This window comes from Rhincodon typus, chromosome 15 (assembly GCF_021869965.1).
Source record: "Rhincodon typus isolate 14 chromosome 15, sRhiTyp1.1, whole genome shotgun sequence".
Lineage (NCBI taxonomy): Eukaryota > Metazoa > Chordata > Chondrichthyes > Orectolobiformes > Rhincodontidae > Rhincodon > Rhincodon typus.
Window position 1 is genome coordinate 35375745 of NC_063346.1, and position 20316 is coordinate 35396060.

At 41.0% G+C, this 20316-nt stretch overlaps 1 protein-coding gene across 1 annotated transcript; it reads right to left on the minus strand.

Moving 5' to 3' along the window:
* Nucleotides 1-1989: 1989 nt before the first annotated feature.
* On the minus strand, nucleotides 1990-18797 carry siah1 (siah E3 ubiquitin protein ligase 1). Its single transcript, XM_020511985.2, has 2 exons — nucleotides 18358-18797; nucleotides 1990-5792 (listed from the first exon to the last, which is right to left on the minus strand). Exon 2 carries the CDS (start codon nucleotides 5788-5790, stop codon nucleotides 4942-4944), a length of 849 nt encoding a protein of 282 aa, XP_020367574.1. The 5' UTR covers nucleotides 5791-5792; nucleotides 18358-18797; the 3' UTR covers nucleotides 1990-4941.
* Between the last annotated feature and the right edge of the window lie 1519 nt (nucleotides 18798-20316).

The following is a 20316-nucleotide window of genomic DNA, read 5'->3' on the forward strand; positions in this document are numbered from 1 at the left end:
AATACATTAACAGCAAAAAAGCAACTAAGGAGACAATAGGGCACCTAAAAATCAACAAGGATGTCTGTGTGAATCACAGGAAATGGGAAAGAAACTAAACGAATATTTTTTTGCATCAGTTTTTACAGTGAAGACAGACATACAGGCTAGGGAACCCAGGGATATAAATACTGATGTCTTGAAAACAGTCCGCATTATGTAAGAGGTGCAGAAGGTCTTTTAAAAAAAAAAAAAAGTGAATAAACGTCCAGGACCTGTATTATCTATACCAATAGGGGAGGTGCCAGAGGACTGGAGGGTGGCTAACGTTGTGCGTTTAGTTAAGAAAGACTGTAAGGAGAAGCCTAGGAACTATATAATCAGTGATTTTGACATCAGTCGTGGGTAATCTGATGGAGGGGATTGAGAAATAGGGTGTACATGAATTTGGGGAGGCAAGGACTGATTAGCGATAGTCAGCATGGCTACGTGCATACGAAATCATGTCTCACTCACTTGGAGTTTGAGGTGGCAACCTCGGGGTATAGTCCTGATTCAAATGCATCATATATGCCTCGAGTCTGAGTTAGTGGGAGAGACACAAGTGTCTTCTTGGAAGTTCTTTGTTTAGATTCAGCCCTTTTACGCCATTACAATTCCGCCACAAATCACCAGCAAAAACTGACATGTTTGTTTGGACCCCGCCAACACCTATGTAAACTTGCTGCAGAATTCCCTTTGTCTTGCTGCATTTCAAATTGCATATTTCTTTGAAGGACATCCCCTATCTTCTCTTTTGCTGGGGCCAAAACGTCAAAGAGTGCAGAATCAGACATACCCAAAAGCTTTACTTCCACTTAATTATCCAACGCACACATCAGGTCTGTTGGCAAACATTTGAAGCAGATCTCCAGTCCCATCCAACTTTGATATTAATAGAGAGGAAAAAAAAAATCCAGTAATTGGGGGTGATCAAATAGGGAGTGTCTGGCCTGGTTTGCTGCCCTCAGAATTGCAAAAGGGGGGCATAGATAGCAATAACTGTATCACAATGCTTTAATCACACTAAAGATAACTCACTAACGTAATAATTACATAAACTATTCACATTATATTACTTGTCTATGCCCAGTTCAACACATCTCGTGCAGGGCTTTCCTTCTCTGTTATCTTCGATAGTCAGTGCCAACCTCTCAGCAGGTTCTCCTACTCTAAACAGTTTTAAGCCTTCTTAAATCCTCCCGCCTTCCCAGCCATTGGAATTCATTGTCATTGTACTGTATTATTTCTTGAGGGACTGCCTAGTTAATGCTTCTCATCTCTTATCATAGTCCAATTGTGTAGAGTACTGCCTGGTGGGTACATCCTAGATTCAAATGTAATAAAGTTCTGTTGTGATGTTACACAAGTTTAGTTGGTTTCCAATGAGCTCATTTCTTCAGAAATGTAATCTGCAGTCTTCAGTAATGAAACTGAGTCATTACTGGATATCACATTTCATTTGGAGAATACTAATGGTATTGGGCAGAATGAACAGGGATTTAAGAAAGAAAGTTTAAATGACTTTTTAAAAACCCAAAGGGTGAACACGCACAGCAAACGGGGGAAGGGTGGGCGGGGGTGAAGAAAGAAAAGAAAGAGAGAGAAGCCAAAAGAAACAGGTTTTCAGAAGGGTGCACACAGAGAGCGACAGAGAGTGAGAGATTAAAACAAAATTAATATACAGCCAGGACCCCAAATCTGTAATAATCTGGATGGGGGGGGGGGCGCAGTAGCAAATGTAACATTTCCAATTTTGCCAAAGAAAAAAAAAAAGAATTGAAAAAGTTTGAGGATGTAGCAAAAATAAAGTTAAGAGTTGGAGCAGGTTAGCAGGATTCTAGTGAAACTATTTGTAGTTCTTTGCGAATGTAAAAGGAACCAGCAAGTTTTTGATCTGAAGCTTTAAAATTTATTTCTTGGAGAGTTTAGTCTCAACTGTTTTAAATACAAAAAAGCCAACAGTGAATGGATAGTGATAAACTTTTATTGGAGTTTAAAATGCAAATGAAGCATAAACACATAAATCAAGTTTCAGGCAGAACAGTATAAAAGACTAACTGTAATGCTTACACAGCATCATTTACTGTACAACAGCATGGTTTTAAGCATCAAGAAAATGGGTCTACCATAAAGCTACTTTAAAGGTCAGGGAGGGTCAGGCAGCAGAACAGAGGGAGAGAATGAAACAGGCCTTGGATAAAAAAAATTACTTCCAAATCAAGTTTAAGAAAAAGGAGTATCGTGACTGGAAGCTAGAGGTAGTATACTGTACAATAAGTGGCTAAATTCCACATACTTCACACAATAGAACACCCATAACAGAAAAGGGATTTTTCTTACAGTTACCAGTGCTACTGCTGCAATACTATATCTAGTTATTCAGATTTTATGATTTGGCTCCTTCCATAAAAGTGAAAGCAGAAATTTAATCTGTATTACATTGTAACTAAGTAAAATTGTTCACAAGCTTAGATCATAGTGTACTTTAAAGGACTGAAATAGTTTGATTACACATTCAATAGTTAAATCAAGTCAGTCATAAGCTTCCATTACTTTTACAGAGAAAAAATGCTGTGTATTTAGCCATCTGGCAGCTGCATTTATACTACTGGCACTGCCTCTTTGGAAATTTTTCCTGAACAAATCCTCACCTTGTTACATGAAGGTATTTAAATAAGTCACCTGGAAGCTTAATAGAACAATTTTATCTGAAGTATATGCTAGTTAAGATAGCTAAACAGTTTGCTCAGACAAGTGTGTGAATGCCTTTCCACAAGCATGAGATTTTGTTGTCAATACATTGTAGGAGGTCATCTTATGCACACTGATGATATTGTTTGGTTGGGATGAGTATAAAAAGCTACAAAGTTCTGCAATTTCAGAAGTTACTGTGCAGACTATTAAAAGTAATCCAGTTACTGCAAGAACATTAGTCACTATGCAATGTGATTTACTCAACTGCAGAGATCTATTATTAGAGTTTAAACATAAATACTGTTGATATACATATTGTCAGTGTAACGCTTTAAATAATGGCAATTGGAGAATTGAAGTTGCTTTCCTTAAACTGAAGTTTGAAAAAAATTAAAAATACCTGCCTAATGCAGAAATGTTATAGCATTGTACAACAACTGGTTTAGTACTCAAATTCAGTTCCTTAAAATTCACAAAAATAAGTTACAGGTGTAGATCATCTTTTATTACGTTAAGTTGTTAAACTGCTCGTTATTGGGAAGATGTTGCATCAGTTCTAAGCAGTATTGAACTGCCACTAAAGTTTTAAAAGCACAAAACCAAAAGGAGGGGGACCATCTAAATCAGAGAGGAACCTCAATGTTTTAAAGATAAAAACAAAACTAAATACTCGGCTACATTGGTGTCAGGGTGAGGTTTGGGGGAAGAAATTCAAAACTTCTCACTTTAAAAATCAGACTATGAATAGGTCTCAAATTTACATATACCTGGGATATATACTGCTAGAGAAAAAGTTGAAAGATTTACAATTAGTTAACACTTTTAAATCTAGTTTGCAGATGCTTGAAAATCTGTGCAACTGTAACCACAGCTGAACCTTCATGCACAGTGAAATGACAAGGTTTCAAAACCACTCAGGCAAGTAGTTGCAAGTTATTAAAACATGATCACAAAATTAAATGAAAAAGGAGGAACAATAAGTGGAAGTTTCAATTTATCTTGTACAAAAGAAAATTAAAAAGCTAGGCATGCAACTCACTGCATTTAAGCAAAATACATTTTAAACTGTAGATAGAATAGACTGGCTTAGCAATTCTAGAATCAGCTAGCTAGTCACATCCAGATAAAATATTTTAAAGTAGGTATTTGTTTCGGAGAGCAGAGGTCTTCTTAAAATAACTGGGAAAAGAGCTTCTGAAGTTTACACTGTATTCGTGCAATAGCTCCAGTCTACTTTCTCCACAGCAGTTGGGCATCCAAATCTTTTGTTCCTTTTCTTGTATGGTTGAAATGATTTCCCTAAAAGCCAGTGGCTATGAGACAGCTCCAGCTGGAGCTGGCAAAGGGAGATGAGCATAACGGGAGGGGGGGGAGGATTAAAAAAAGGCCAAGTATCTTACTGTATGATGTTTTAGATTATGATCTGAATAATAAACCTGCAGATGCTTTAAACTTTTAAACATTCAAATTAATCTTGATTCATACTGAATAACTAATGAAAGTGCATTACATGTTGGTTTAGTCATCCAATGTAATTAGATGCTGTAACTGAAGCATTTTCAGGATTTAGAAAGCACTCACTTGAAATTGTTTTATTAACCAGGAACATAGTACCTTGGGCAAACATGGAAACAAGTGAATATCAGTATGAACTTCTAGCCTGTAAACTGAATAGGATTATAAATGAAATAAACAGTTTTAAAAAAGGTACTGGTTTTACCAAGAAAGGAAACTGAAGAAGTTCATAAAAAGCCATACACAAAATTACACAAGACAGCAGCAGTTGTATGTAGTGTAAGTGAGAAAAGCAGCAACTTAATCTGCCCAAAATGGCTCGTCAGTAAAGAGACATCAGAACACAAATGGTTAACACCTTTTAGCTGACATTACACAATCAAAATTAAAACTACAAAATGAACAACAAGATTGTAGTACTTGCATTTGTTTTTATGCCCTTTTTCCTTTAGGCTCATAGTACTACCTTCTACAAAGAGGGTTTCTATTCAGTGGTTTACTGCATTTATAATTAGTGTTAATTTTTTTTTTTATAAACTGTGAACCAGTTCTTCACATTACCACCATGACCCAGATGCTGAACAATCAAGAAGCCAGTCTGATAAAGACCTGGCAGCAAACATTATACAATACATCCAATATTCAAGTTCATTGTACAGCATTTACTGCCCCTATACTGGCCACTGACAAGAGAATGTGGAAATGTCAGTTTCAGCACATCGAGATTGTAACATTAATTCCCAAGTTTCCATTTTCTGCAAAAAGCTGTGCAATGCTAGTGTCAAATACCAGACAGTCACTATTCATAATTGCTGTAGCAATACCCTCATGAATGGAGCGAGGAGTTGCTTCCCAAGTCAGTCGTCGTCTGTGGCCATTGAGTTCAAGTCTATACGCAAAGTTTTCAGCTTGCTTGCGTGTTCCAATTAGTTGTACTATGGCAAAAAATTGTTGGTGGCCATCATACTTTTCTTGTTTTTCTAAGACCAACATGAAATGAAAGCCAAAACAAGATTGCATCATAACCCAATCTACTGCACCTGGAAGGTTAATGTCTGTGGCCAGGAAAACTATGTCCTCACCCTGCAAGGTTGTAATGGACTTGTGTTGATGCATCAGATGTGGCATTACAGCATCCAGAGAACCCTGCCATTTACAAGAAGCACCAGGGCAAGGACATGAGTATGGCCTGAACTCACAGAGTTCCTCATGGTCTGCTTTCTCTGTATGTGGCAGTGTTATCTCACAACCTGAAGAGGCATATTTACAAGGAAACAGTACAGAGTTGGCCACTTTTTCCATTGCCAGATTGCGAATGGAACCCAACGGGCCCCGGCAAGTGGGGCAGCATGTAAGCTTAGGACGGCAGTTACTGCAGACAAGATGGCCACTCTGGCACTGAAGAATTGGTGGCAGTACATAGTCAAAGCAGACTGGACACTCAAAAAGACTTGCTAAATCACTATTGGAGGCTGTAGTTCCTGCCAATGCTGGGACTCTTTGGGCAGGAGTGCATTTTGATGTACCAGTAGGGAGTGCTGTGGCAGTCTGACGACTCATTTCTGAAAACAGAAAACGGAAAATTTAGAATGGCAGTATTTATTTCATCCTCAAAAACACCACAAGTCAATTCAAGAATCCACTTTTAAAAAAGAAAATCTCCATACCATCTTGCAATAGATTCCACACCCAAGTACTTGAGAATACCAAGCAGAGTCATAGCAGAGATATCTTTTCTTACATTACCTTCCTAAGGATACCCCTATTTTTTTCCCCCCCCCCCCCCCCCCAAAAAGGGTGAAAGTAGGATTATGCTCAAACAGCTATTAAATCCATTACTATGGCTACAGGTGTTTAAAAAGGTGACTTCTGCCCTTAAATTTAGTTGAGTTTACACATGTCAGTGAGACTAGGAGCATGAGAAACAGCAAATGCTAGTTACATATTTAAACATCCCTACTGAAAAAGCAAAATTATGCTGGAGATGCAAAATAAAAACAAAATGCTGGAAGTGCTCAGACCAGGGAGTCAGAGGGAAATTGACAAATCATTGACCTGAAACATTAATGTATTTTGCCTTGATTGTAAGGTTGCTTTTCTAACAGATTCCAGTTGGAAATTAATACAATGATGCTGGCAAGAGACGTAGTGCAATCAATAGCTTTAAAAGCACTCCTCTCAAAATGCATTCCAAGTTTATCTTTCTAGCTGTTTTCAGTCCATGGCACCATCCCTCAGGATGAGGCTGATAACAGCAAGCACAAAAATTAATTCCCATCCTTTTGTTGCTCAAGGTCACTTGCCTTTTCCTGAAATACCACGTTACGTGCAATGGAGAAGTCCATGATTGCGGTGACAAGTGTCTCCAGCTAGAGTTAATATTTGAAGCAGTGGGAACAGATAACAGATGTTTTTATAGGGAAAGGTAGATAAGCACATTGGAGGCGAAAGATACACAGGTAAAGTTCAAAGAAGAGAGTGAACATAATTGATGCATTGAGACATGAATGATCTTGTTTTAAGTAAAAAAGAAAGTGCAAACAAATTAGAAGCATTAATACTATTCATTTTTCTGGCTCTTCAATTGAAAAGACTGCAAAATTGATAGGGTCAAAACTCCAGCTATAGCATCTCACTCAGCAATTTTTAAAACTTAAATCCAGTGCTTTAATATTATGCTTAAAAAGTAATTTAAGAACACGGTCAATTAAAAATAGTGACCATTAGGCAAATACTGCCAATTCTGTTTGTCAGGGGTGCATACCTTGAGGCAAAGATATTCAAAAGTTTTTTTTTGGGAAAATCATTCACAGGATGTGGACACTACAGACCCAATTCAACTGCATTGTTTCTGAACTGCAAGTTGCTGTTAGAAAGGAAGTTCCACACAACTTTTCATTAGTTAAAAAAAAAAGTGATTCAGTTCCAAGTCAGAACGGCAAGAGGTCTGCAGCAGAACTTGGGAGGTAGCAGTGCTCCCATGCATCTGCCCTATCCTTCATGGTGGATGCTGTCACAGGGTTAAAGGCATTGTTGTACAAGTCGGTTAGTTACTATAGTGCATACTGTGCAGGAGGCCACATGTCCAATCGTGTTCACTTTTCAAAAAATATTTAGAAAATCTGGCTTCCCACTTTGCTAGGGATTACTGGTTTCCACTCTTCTCCTTCCCCACACCCCCAAGAAAAACAAACCTTTATTCCCACTGAAAAAAAGCTATTGATTCTGCTTTGCCAGTCTAAAAAGGTAATATATTCCACATTATTCAGCATCCATTTTTTTCCTGCCCCCCATATTGCCTGAGTCAAATCCTCAAATCACAGCCCACTGGTTACTTAAGGCACTGGAAAGAGATTTTCCTTATCGCCCCTTCTTTGAGAAGTGCAACACTTACAATCCAGTGATTTAGGCTTGCTGCAGAGGATTAAAGGATGATTAGGAAAAAAAAGTGATTAGAACCACCACAATTTCAATATTTCCCTAAATGGAGGATGCATTCTATTGGACCAGCCAACCTTACTTTCTTACGAAAACCTTTGGAGTACCTCCCATCTAATTTTTAAAGTTTTACCCATCCTACGTTTAGTAACCATCACCTCTTACTGACAGTGGCAGCATTCAGGATGCAGGTATTCCTTTAATGCTTCAGGTAAAATGTTCTCTACCGCAAGAGCTCTTAGGTCCTTACATTAGGAAATATGGAACTTTATCTAAGAGTCCTTCATGATAAAGGCGGCACAGTGGAACTTGTTTCCCCCTCCAATACTAAATTATCATCACCATCTATTTGCATGATGACTTGGCATCAACCTCAAATAACATTAAACTTTTTTCATTAACTATTTGAAAAGAGCAGTTAAGCAGTCTACCAAAGACTGGTTTGATGACTTAAATAGTTGCGCTATAATCCATAGTCCTATTAGGTCTGTCAAAACAATTTTTATTAATGCTGACTGAGCTCATTTGAAATGACAACTGCAGGAATAATGTGCACTGACAGATCCACAGACAAGGCTCTGCAGTGAAATGTTGTGGTTGATTGGTTTGCCGAGCTGGTTCGTTGTTGTTCCGCAGATGTTTCATTACCCTGCTGGGTAACATCATCAGTGCAGCCTCTGATGAAGCGCCGTTGTGTTTTCCTGCCTGGTTTTTAAACTCGAGTCCGTTGAGCTGGATTACCTCACTTCCAGTTTTCCTTCGTAGTGGAGTGTATACGGGGTCGAGTTCTACTTGTTTGTTGATGGCTTTCCGAGTGGAGCACCAGGCTTCTAGGAATTCCAGTGCCCGTCTCTGCTTTGCTTGTCCCAGGATCTTGGAACCACCAATTCGACTGGGACAACACCAAGATCTTGGGACAAGCAAAGCAGAGACAGGCAAACTGGAAATGATGTTACCCAGAAGGGTAATGAAACGTCTGCGGAACAACAAACCAGCTCAGTGAGCCAACCGACCACAACCCAAGCTACAAATCTACTTCAAAACCTTTGCAGTGAAATTTTTAAATAAATGTGCACAATTCACAAGCTCCTTATAAAAAGGAGATACTTGGCAACATTCAGCTGTCAACATGCAATACAGAACAAAGAGGAATTGGTGGATAAACAACAGGTCTGGCAACATCTGTTGAGAGAAAGCAGTGTCAACATTTCAGATCTAGAGACACTTCAGCAGAACTATTGCATTAAAGCTTGGATTTACTAGTATTAATAAATAAATAGCATCAGAAAGCCTAGACTATTTAGGGAGCGGCACAGTGGCTAGCACTGCTGCCTCACAGCGCCAGGGACCCAGGTTCGATTCCAGCCTCAGGCAACTGTGTGTGGAGTTTGCACATTCTCCCCGTGTCTGCGTGGCTTTCCTCCCACAGTCCAAAGATGTGCAGGTTAGGTGGATTGGCCATACTAAATTGCCCATTGTGTTCGGCGATGTGCAAGTTAGGTGGATTGTAGGGGGATGGGTCTAGGTGGGGTGCTCCGAGGGTCCGTGTGGACCCGTTGGGCAGAACGGCCTGTTACCACACTGTAGGGATTCTATGATCTATGGTCTAGTCCATCAAACTGAACTTGCCATTCAGTAACATTCTTCTCACTTTCCCCACCCCCTCAAAACATCTTTGTCAATCAAGTCTCTTTAATTTGATGACCCAGCTTTCACTACTTGCAGGATAACAGAATTCCAACACCACCTTCAGAAAACTTCAAAACTATCCCATGGTTCTCGATAACCACTGCTGAGGGGAAAATCTCCCAGCATCAACCCCAACAAACTCAGTCTTATATTTACAGCTTAGAATGAGGTTGTCTTTAATGTCCAGCCTGTTCAGTCATAAGACAATTCCTTCACTCTATTGCTTCCAATAGAAGACTGTCCCTCCTTAATTAAGAGCCAAAATTGTACACAACACCTAGGTGTTGCAACAATACATTTACACTCCAACTCCTTGGCAAGCAAGGTTGACATTCCAATTGCTTTAATAACTTGGTGCAGCTGCATTTACAGTGATACCCAGATCCATTTGCAGCAAATCCCACCAATTTGGATTTGCTTTCATGGTGGCAAGTTTATGCGGCCTGTAACTTAGTTCAGACGTATAAACAGACTCATTCTAAACAGTTTCTTGCATGACTAAATTGACATCATTGATATGCCTCCTTTCCTAGCACTTAACTTCAGCTTCGTTCAATATCCAAAACGTCCTCTTCAAAAGGCAATGGCCTACTGGTATTATTGCTACCCACTATTAATCCAGAGACCTAGGGAATGTTCTGGGGACCTTTGGAAATTTGACTGTGGCAGATGGAGTCTGACGCCAATAAACAAAGTCTAATGATGACCACAAAACCACTGTAGACTTATGGAAAAACCCATCTGGTTCACTAATGGAGGAGTGTAGGGAAGGAAATTCTATCCTTAACCTGGTATGCCCTACATGTGACTCCAGACCCACAGCAATGTGGCTGATGAAACTACCCTTTGGGCAATGAGGGATGAATGCTGGTTGAGTCACCGATGCCTACATCTTCCGAACAAATAGAGAAGTTCCCAAATCACCTCTTCACTGCTTTCTTAAAGCCTACGAAGATTCAGACCGGATTATAGAGATCCTGAAAGTGCAGAAGCACCTAGCAGAATCTTTTAAAAAGCTGCTAAACTGTTCATAAGAGGGGTATAATAGCCCCAGCCCAACAGTTCTGCACGAGTGGACTGATGCTTTCACAACTTAGCATCTGAATTTGGATCATGAACAGAAAGTGTGGGTATGTGAAGAAAGCTGCAAGACTAAGGGAGATTCAGCAAAATTGTGCATTTGGCATGGAAGAGGCTACAAGGTCAGAGGACCATACACATCTGCGGTGATCACATGGCTTTGGAAGCAGGACTGGTGATGAACAGGGAAGCAAAGTATTTTTATAGTTACATTTATCAACATAGGAATTGTGAAATGCAAAATATTTCAAACTTGCTAGGTATAATGTCTTGATTTTTTTTTTAAGGAAATCACAAAATAAAAATTCTCAGTTAGGATTGATCCCCAAAGAAATCAATGTTTTTCAAAGTCTATTTTTCAGGAAAGTAACTGCAAGTGAGAACTTACAGTACTACAAATCTAAAATCGTACTGTGCTCATTATTTGACCAAGTAGTATTTTAAGATATGTGCTATTGTCAAAGCTAGACCCAGCACACCTTCATTGGGCAGAAATGTATACAAGGAGAAAAAAAATGGTTTTGAATAAGTCTCCTTCAAATATCTTAATAGAAAGGGGGAAATAAATAAGCAGTCCACGATTATCACCAGTTTCATATATACACTTACCTCAATTTGTTCTTTAACCTCCTGCCACTAATGACAGCGTACAACAGTATGATTTAAAAATTTGAGATTCAGTTCTAGCCAAAGTTAGTCTTTGAACCTTAGCCTACATTACCTCAATAAATTGATTAACAGTGCCTGCCCTCTACAATCTGAGTATTCCTGGTCGTAGCCCTGCTCTAATCTTGCTCAAATTGGAGTCTTTGTTGCCACCGTGCAAACTCCACAAAGTTATCTTTACAAGCAACACCAGCAATCCACCAACATTTACCACACTCTCTTGCAATGTTAGTTAACCTTGTGAAGGCATCGGTCCTCACTTTCAAGTTTGGGGAAAGTGGGGGGGCTTGTAAAAGATGAAAACGTGACTTGAGAATTGGCAAAAGAACAAAACATGTCAGTCCATCTAATTTCAAGAGGCCCTATAGAAGCATCCTCATTCAAGTCAACAATGTTCCGGATCAAGGCACTAAAGTCACAAATACCTCTGAATAGAATGTCATTTACGTGCCTGACACCAAGTTCCTGAAGCAATTGCTGTATCGAAAGCAAGAATGTTCTCACTGCTATGAGCCCAATTCAAAGTGGGCCCAAAATATTAACTTCAAATGCTGGGCAGAATTTTTTCCTTCTTCTTAAATGTACCATTATAGCACTTCACATATTCCAAAGTACTTTAGTCAGTTAAAAGGTAAGAGCCATGGTAACACGAATGATCAGTTACTCAGCTTTGACAGCGTTAAAAGGCTGAACATTGAGGAAGAACATGAAATTGTCATGTTCTGACCAAAGTGCATTGGGATTTTCATCTCCTTAAAAATGGAGAACAGACTTCAGTTTTAAGTCTTTAATAATACATTTTGTACTTTCAATTGTCAACTTAGAATTTGTCCAGTCCTCAGCAAACAAGTGGCAGAGATTTTAAAAAAGATAAACTACTTCTTTTAGTTGCATGCTCAGGTTAGATTTCAGGTTGCAAGTAGTTGTTCAAAATAAAAGACTCTTCCGAAGAAACTAGGATAGTACTTTTGGTACAAGGGGTTAACAAGTGAAACTACAACCTCAAGTAACATGGTCATATTTCCAATTTCACAGCAGTATGGAATGCAAACGTATCAGATCCTTTTCTTGATGGGTCATTCTAATTACTTTTTATGCAGAGATATGGAAGCAGAGCTAATACACATTTAATATTACACCAATTTTCAATTTCAGTTTCATTCACTATTAGAGGATGAAACCACTAAAAGCGCCAGGCAACAACCATCTCCAAAGGAGGGAGACCAGATGCAAACAATGCATCCAAAGAAGAGGAGTAAGAAGCTTAAGATGACAACGGGGAATATTTAAAAAAGGGTGATTTGCATGTGAAATGAACTTCCTGAGGAATGTGAACATGAACGCGGGCATAGTTAAGTATTTATTACAGGAATAGGAAAGGTTTGGAGGAATGTGGGCCAGCAGCAGGCAAGCAGGACTAGTTTAGTTTGGGGTTATGTTCAGCATGTGACTGGCTGGACCAAAGGATCTGCTTCCATGCTGTATGATTCTACAAATCAGCTACCGAAGTTGGGCGTTAGGGGTGTACATCCCTAATACACCCCTATACCCAGATTGAGATAGGAGAGCCAAGAATTTTGGCAGCATTTTTCTCCGTTTTCACTTGAGATTAGAGATAATACTAAGAGTAGTGTCCTTAACCATGATTAATCTTGATGCAAGATTTAAGTTAAGTTAAAATGAAATCACCATAAGAGGTCACAGGGAAAGGGCAACACAGTTTGGGCTGTTATCTACCAGCACTAGTCAACGCCCATAGTCTAAACCAACTACAGTTGAAGCCAGCCAAAATAGTTACAGATGTTCATGAACCTGTTCAAATATGTTTATAACATCTGGAGCAGGTGGGTCTTGAATCTAGGCCTCTGGCCCAGAGATAGGATCAACACTACCGCTGCATCACAAGAGCCCTCAAGGGCACAGCTGTATGTCAACCCTTCAGGGCCCAGAATCAGGACCTGATGGATAAGGTAATGGTGGGGTGAATGTTGGTGCCTGGACTGAAATCCATCCAATCTTTTGGAATAAATCTCATGTAGACAATTAAGAATCTAGCTGGAGATCCTGATAGGGGAGTCATGTCTGACACTAGGTTTCAATAGCCTTAGCAATAATGTCTAGCTAGTCAATGTAACATGCACCTATTGTTAGCATGCAATAAAGGTACATCTATTAAGACAAGTGCTTGTTAACACTATAGTTATTTACCATCATCTATCACTTGTCAAATCAAGTAAGCCCTTAAACCCACTTTAGACTGGAATTTTGGGGGCATAATGATAGTGTCCAAATTAAGAAGTCCAGACTCCAGTCTCACCTGCTCTAGACATGTTATGACATATAAAAGTGTTACATTTTCTCTTTACCAAGTGGGTTACATTTACTACCCGCAACTACCAGGACTGTTCCAGAATCTAAAAAATTTGCAAAAATGGCATCCAACACATTCACTATTTCTGTAACCTCACTTGTAAATATGGATGTAGATCAGGACCTTAGGATTAATCAGCTTTCAGACCCAGAAATTTCTCTGGTTTGTTTTCAAAACCAGTCTCCTTCAGTTCTGCTTTCTCAATAGACACTTGCTTCCTCAGTTTTAGGATGTTACTCAAGTTCTTCTTCTCAGTAGTTATTTAATCTTCTGTTATTTCCTTGCTCTCCACAGTCAATTCTCCCATTCCAGATGCAAGTGACCTACATTTGTCCTCATTAACCTAAGGACTGTAAAAGTTTGTAAAAAGAAAACGGTTACTCAATTTTCCCTGCTTAAATCTACATTCCCTCAATTTTCCCTGCTGTTGTACAGGCCTCCAAGATCCATACATGGCAGCAACTTCTGGAATCAGAAGTTAAAGCATCCATACAATGAGGATATGCAAATCCTTCAAACGGCTGAACAGACTATAGGAAATATTGCTCAACTCTCGGCCTTCTTTTTGCTGAATTCTCAACTGCTATCAATCCTCAGGATTGCTACTCTTTAGTAACTTTAGATTTATTACTCCATTTGGACTAAATACCATCCTTAAAATTTTCTTTGTTAGCTAAGGTAGGGGTACTTCTGTTGTATTCCCCACCCCACCCAGAAGTATTGTAAGAACTGCTGCAATGCATACATAATTACTTTAAATTAGGCATGACAGGTAGGCAATGCCTTTCAAATAAAAGTTACCCAATCTCACATACAAGTCATCCCACATATCTTCATTGCTTCCTTATACATTTAAGACTCCAGTTGGGCTGGACTATATCATACCCAGAATTTCAGTGAAAATAATTATGATCATTATCTCCAGACTTGATCAATCATGCACCTCTGGTTGACATTGATCAATCCAAGATCATTCAAAAATACGATCCTCAGCCTGAACCCAACTACTCATTTAACCCAAGCCATGACTCACATAGGCTCCAGATGTATCAATATACTTTCGTTTTAAAATTCATCTTTATTTCAACAGAATCAACCCTCATCTTTTTCAGGGACCTTCATACTTTAAAGAAAAAAAAAAAAAAAAAAAAAAATCACAGAAGACTTAGCTTTGGTTAAAGTACAGGAGCAGGATGTCATGCTACAATTGTCAACAGCCTTGGCGTGACTGGTGCAGTTTTGATCTCATGATGATGGTATGTCCCTACCTTTGAGCCAGGAGGCCTGGGTTCAAGCACCACCTGCTCTAGGGTGTAACAACATCTCTGAACACAGTGAACAAAAAAAAAGTCCAAAGGGATGCTCTGGCTATGGGAATGCACAGGTTTACTCGGCTGATTCACAGGATGGCAATAATGATGTATGAAGAGGAACAGGATCATTCAGCATGACAAAACAAGACCAGCAGGTATGGCAACATCTGTACAGAAAAGCAGAGCTAAATGAATTTAGTCCAGTGACCCCTCATCGGAACTAAAAATACTTTAGGAGGAGGGAGGAGGAGGAGGGAAATTTATGATAGGGTTTGGGGTGGGAGAAAGAATACAGGATACAGTCACTATGCTGGATTGCTAACAAGACTTTTTGATAGTTGGTTGGCAGTATTGGGAGCAGCCTACACAGGACAGGACCTAGGGGAGTGGGGTAAGTAAGCAATAGAGAAGGTACATTTGCTCTGAAGTCATTAAACTCAGTAGTGAATCCCAAAGATTGTAAGATGCCAAGACAGAAGATGAGGCGTTATTCCTCGAGCTTGTATTGAGCCTCAAGAACAGTGGTAGGCCTAAGAGAAATGTTGGCATAGAACAGTGGTGTCAAAGTGGCAGGCAATTGTTAACTTTTACATCACTGTCTGTCCACCATACTCCTCAATCCCTATGCAAGTTACAAGTCTGTTTATTTCAGCTTCAAGTATACTCAACCAACTGCCATTGCTATTTGGAGTAAAGAATTCCAAATACAAACAACCCTCAAATTCCTCATTTGCATTAAAGACCCACTTTGAATCTGTGCCCCAGTTCTACATTCCACACCCATGAGGGGAACAATCCTTTTAGCATCTACCTTGTTGATCCTCAAACATTTTTGCAAGATCACCTCATTCTTCTCAACCCTAATGAAGATAGGCTCAGCTTTCCCTTCATCCCTAGAGAACCAACCAAGTGTATCCCTCCTCAAATAAAAGAAGCCAAAACTATTCACAGTAGTCAGGAGGTCTTACCAATGTTATGTGGTTATAGAAGAAGGTTGATAAGTCTAATCCTAAGTCAAAATGGGATGCAGAATTAAAGTGGTAGCACCTGGCACCTTAAACATGATCAGGCAGTGATCAGCAAAACTGCTATTCAACTTTCTTTTGGTCTCTTTACAACGGAGGGAACCACACTGAGCAGTGAACACAGTTTACAAGGTTGCAAGATGCCCAAGTAAATTACAGTCTATCCCATGAGTATTTCAAACATTGGAAAGTGGTGAGAAAAGAAAAAGACAGGTATTACACTTGCATGGAAAGGAAAAGTACCTTCCAGCAGAGAACCCAAGTTGCTCAAGGGCAAATTGGGACAGGCAATAAATGCTGGCCAGCCAACAATGCCCACATCCCACAAGGAAATAAATTTAAGTATACAAATGGCCCAGAGACAGCAGACTGATCCTTCAGCCTGTTGAAACAATAGAAGGGTGCTTCTTTGCAACACTACAAAAGATAAAGTTGCCATAGTTCTTGTCTTTAAAAAGAAAATTCACGTGACAGTCATCATGGATTGAGCACCATTTATTGCCCATCCCTAGAAACCCATGATGAGATGGTGGTGAGGTGCTTCAAGTAGGTCCACAATGCCAATGAGGGAGGGAATTCCAAGGATTTGACCCAGCAACAAAGAACTATGACATGTTTCCAAGTCAGAATGGGAAATGGCTTGAGGGAAACTTGCAGGTGGTATGCCCATGTATCTACTGCCCTCATCTATCTAGATGGAAGTGGTCTAAGGTTCTCTGGCAAATTTCTGCAGCACATCTTGTAGATAGTACACACTGCTCTTAAGCATTGGTAGTGTTGTGACTGGATGCGGTGGCAAGTCAAGTGAGCTGATTTGTACTGGATGGCTTCAAGTTTCTTGAATGTTGTTGGAGTCACACTCCCACGAGCATGTATTCCAATATACTACTGAATATTGCTTTGTAGATGATGGGCAGGCTTTGGAGTCAGGGAGTGAGCTCCTCATTGCCAAATTCCTAGCCTCTGACCTGCTCTCGTAGTCAGTTTTTATACAAAAAGAGTCTAGTTGAGGTTCTGGTCAACAGTAACACCAACCCCTTACCCCGCACTATTGTGCGTATCTTGCTGCATTTGAACGTGGACTGCCTCAGTATCGTGTGATCACTAGACCACAGGTTGCTCGGAGATCACTCACAGTGGTTTAACTCAAGGATCACCCTACATCAGGAAAGGGGAAAGAGATTGAAAAGTAGCATCCTTCATGGCAATTCCAGCCAGTGGAAGAACTCAGCTTACGCTGGTGTCACTCTACATTGCAAACCAGCCATTCAGCCAACTGAACTGACCAATTCCTCCATATTAATTTGACAAAAATAAGCAGCGTCAAGTGCAGAAACCGTGAAAGGAAGGGGTGGACAATAAAGTCTAGTTTACTAAGCTCAAAAAAGGTAATCCTCTGCTAGAAGCATGAGAGAAAAACCTATTCAGTAAACTAGTGACAGTGCATTCCGCCCAAAAAGGCCAACTTTTCACTTTTCCAAATACTAAGCCAGCTTTACCCTTTCCTCACCACCACTACCCCCTGCCCCATCATTTACATTACAACACAATTCTTCAATGTGTAAGTGCTTTACCTGGTTACTCTAGATACTTCAATCCCAGTGACTAAGCAACCAAATAACACTTCTACGCACACGTTGCGTTTAAAAGTTAGAAGTGGGGCAACGTGGAAAGAAAACTATAATGTTGGAAAAGCCCTTTATAGCAGGCGTAGTTTGCACCTGCTACATCTAAAAGACGTCAACATATACGTAGTGTTGGGGCTGCCTGTATTATTACAGACCACGAAAAGATTCACACGAGTTAACAGGAGAATAGCTTCAGAAGCTACTGTACCAGATTGAGACCTCGTGATCCTTGGCAAATTATATTATCAGCAAAGCGATTGTCAACATGGAACAAAGACAGTGGTTGGAGTTTCCCCTTCCTGCACACATTTCCATTGCATCAAACACAACATAAGACTAAACGTACTGGATCACAATCGAGAACCAACATTTTTGTTTACCTTCCCGCTGTGTTACCACAAATAACAACTAAAAATAAAAGCTGCAGAGAGAATACGGTGGAAGTAACCAGATTGGAAGCGCAAAGACTTGGCGATCGTTCAGAAAACTGCGTTAGGAGACACATTTGCAGAGGTTGCTCTAAACAATGCGAGGTCGGAACGAGTAAATAATAAATTAAAACGCCAGCGAACTGGACAGCCCAGTCATTTCTAACAATAGCGAGTAGGAGAGCGAGCAGAGGGCCGCGGCCTACTAAAGTCTCGCCATGCCGGCGGCCTCTCCCACACAAACAAATAATCAACACAATTCGCTCCCACTGCAGCCTTCGCCAAAGGCCAGGAGCCCCAAGGAAAACGCCTTCCGAATAAAACACGACAAAGCGGGAGGAGGGCGGACAGACTTGCCTTAGTCATGCAACATCGACACTAACTCCGGCCACAATGGCCCTCCCCACCGAACAGAGACCTTCCCCTTCTCTAGTCCCACCTCACTGCCTTATGGTGATTTTAAAAGGTCCGGTTCCTAACTATACTTACCGGCGTTAAAATGCAAACTCGAGTTGCACCCAGATACGTCGTTGTTTATTGTGTGCGTCGCTCTCTTTGCCCACTCCCCTGCTCTCTCTGGGCAGCTGGATCAGAGGCTGACCCGCCGCCGCCGACTCCAGACGCGAGGTGGACCGGCAGCTCCTTCCTCTTTTCTTCCCCCCCGCCACGGTCGGTCGGTCGGTCGGTCGGTCGGCTCCTGCCTCCTGCCTCCTGCTCCCGCTCCCGCTCCCGCGCGGCGGCACCAAACGGCCGCGCTCGAGCTCACGACAACGCGCTCACCTGCCCCCGCACAGCGCGCCTAATTATTCCAGCGGGTGGGCCAATCAGCGGCATTAGCCAGAGCCCGCCCTCGCGCTCGCTCCTTCCCACGCGAGGCTGGTCCACAGATAGTGACGACGACGACCGAGACTGTGGATCGTGTGTCAGTGATGGACGTACTTAAGGAGCTGAGACCAACCTTGGTGTCACCGAGGTACACATCACTGAGTGAAATAGCACGTTGTGGGAGGGACTAGAACATACATGGACGATAAGATTGGTCAAAGCTTGGTATACCTAGGATTACCATGTCTGGCAAAATTTAATATTAACATATAATAAATAGTTTTTATGGCATGCTGATGTAGTGCATTGGAAATCAAACCTCACTTTCGCCGGAGTCTTCACAGAAAGATTTAATTAAACTCTCCAGGGTCCCCATTTAATTTGATTGCAAACCCAAGTAGAAAAGAAAATACTCATAAGGTACTGTTCCACAGAATCCCGACAGTGTGGAGTAAGCCATTTGGTCCATCAAGTCCACACCGACCATTCGAAGAGCATCTCACCCAGACATACCGCATATTATCCCTATAACCCTGCATTTCCCACGGCTAATCCACCTAACCTGCACATCTTTGGACTTTGGCAGGGAACTAGAGCACCCGGAGGAAACCTACGCAAACACAGGGAGAATGTGCAAACTCCACAGTCACCTGTGGGTGGAATCAAACCTGGGTCCCTGCCACTGTGAAACAGCACTGCTCACCACTAAGCCAACCATGCCACCCCTTTTCAGGGAAGGTGTGGTGGGGTGGGAATATAAAGGATTAAAACTGGCATTTAACTGTAACTTTACATTTAACTTTAACTGTACTTAACAAGAAAACATCTAGTTTTTGCAAACAAGTTGTCTTTAACTGATGGCAAAAAAATTTACCAACTTGTAACTCTTTATAATTTAATTTCTATCCCTTTTAAGAAGCTTTTCTGGGCTCAATCAAAAGGATGTTAGGCCAGATTTTCTGATGGCCAAGCAGTTGTTATTTCATCGTAGATGGGAGTTACGCAGGGAGATTTTGACATTGGACCTGAACCCACCAGAACTGACATCCACCCTCCTCACCTTACCCTAGAGACTGTAGCACTGACCTGGCCCCCTTGCCAAATTCCAGATGCTTTATCACCTTTTGCAGCCCATCGCGTTCCCACTCGGCACCCTACTTACCTTGCACCTTACCCCTACTCATGCACAGTGCATCCCGCTCGGGCATTTTATGCATGTCACTGTACCATTTCCCCAGCTAGCACCCTACATACCTGGCACTCCATCCCTATGCATCTGGCATCTTACTGTTAGGCATCTTCCCTACCCAGCAGGCACTTCACAACCCAACAGCCTACCTGCCTGCCACCCTAACACCTACTCATCTGGCAACCCAACTCAGGCATCCAACCCCTTCCCATCTAGCATCCCTCACTCTGGCACCCTACCTCTTCCTAGCAGGTATCTGATCCAACTGGCATCCTATTTACCTGAAACATTGGAACCCACCACTAACTATCTGGCATCCTAATCCCTGGCATTCCACCATTCCCCAACCGGCATTCTACCATTCTACTTTCATGGCACCATTCCTGTCTGGCATACTAGCATTCTACGCATCTGTCACCATAGCCTCCCAGCAC

Bases quoted from the DNA above. Each gene is read 5' to 3' on its own strand.
- siah1 (XM_020511985.2), bottom strand. From the start codon at position 5,790: ATGAGTCGTCAGACTGCCACAGCACTCCCTACTGGTACATCAAAATGC.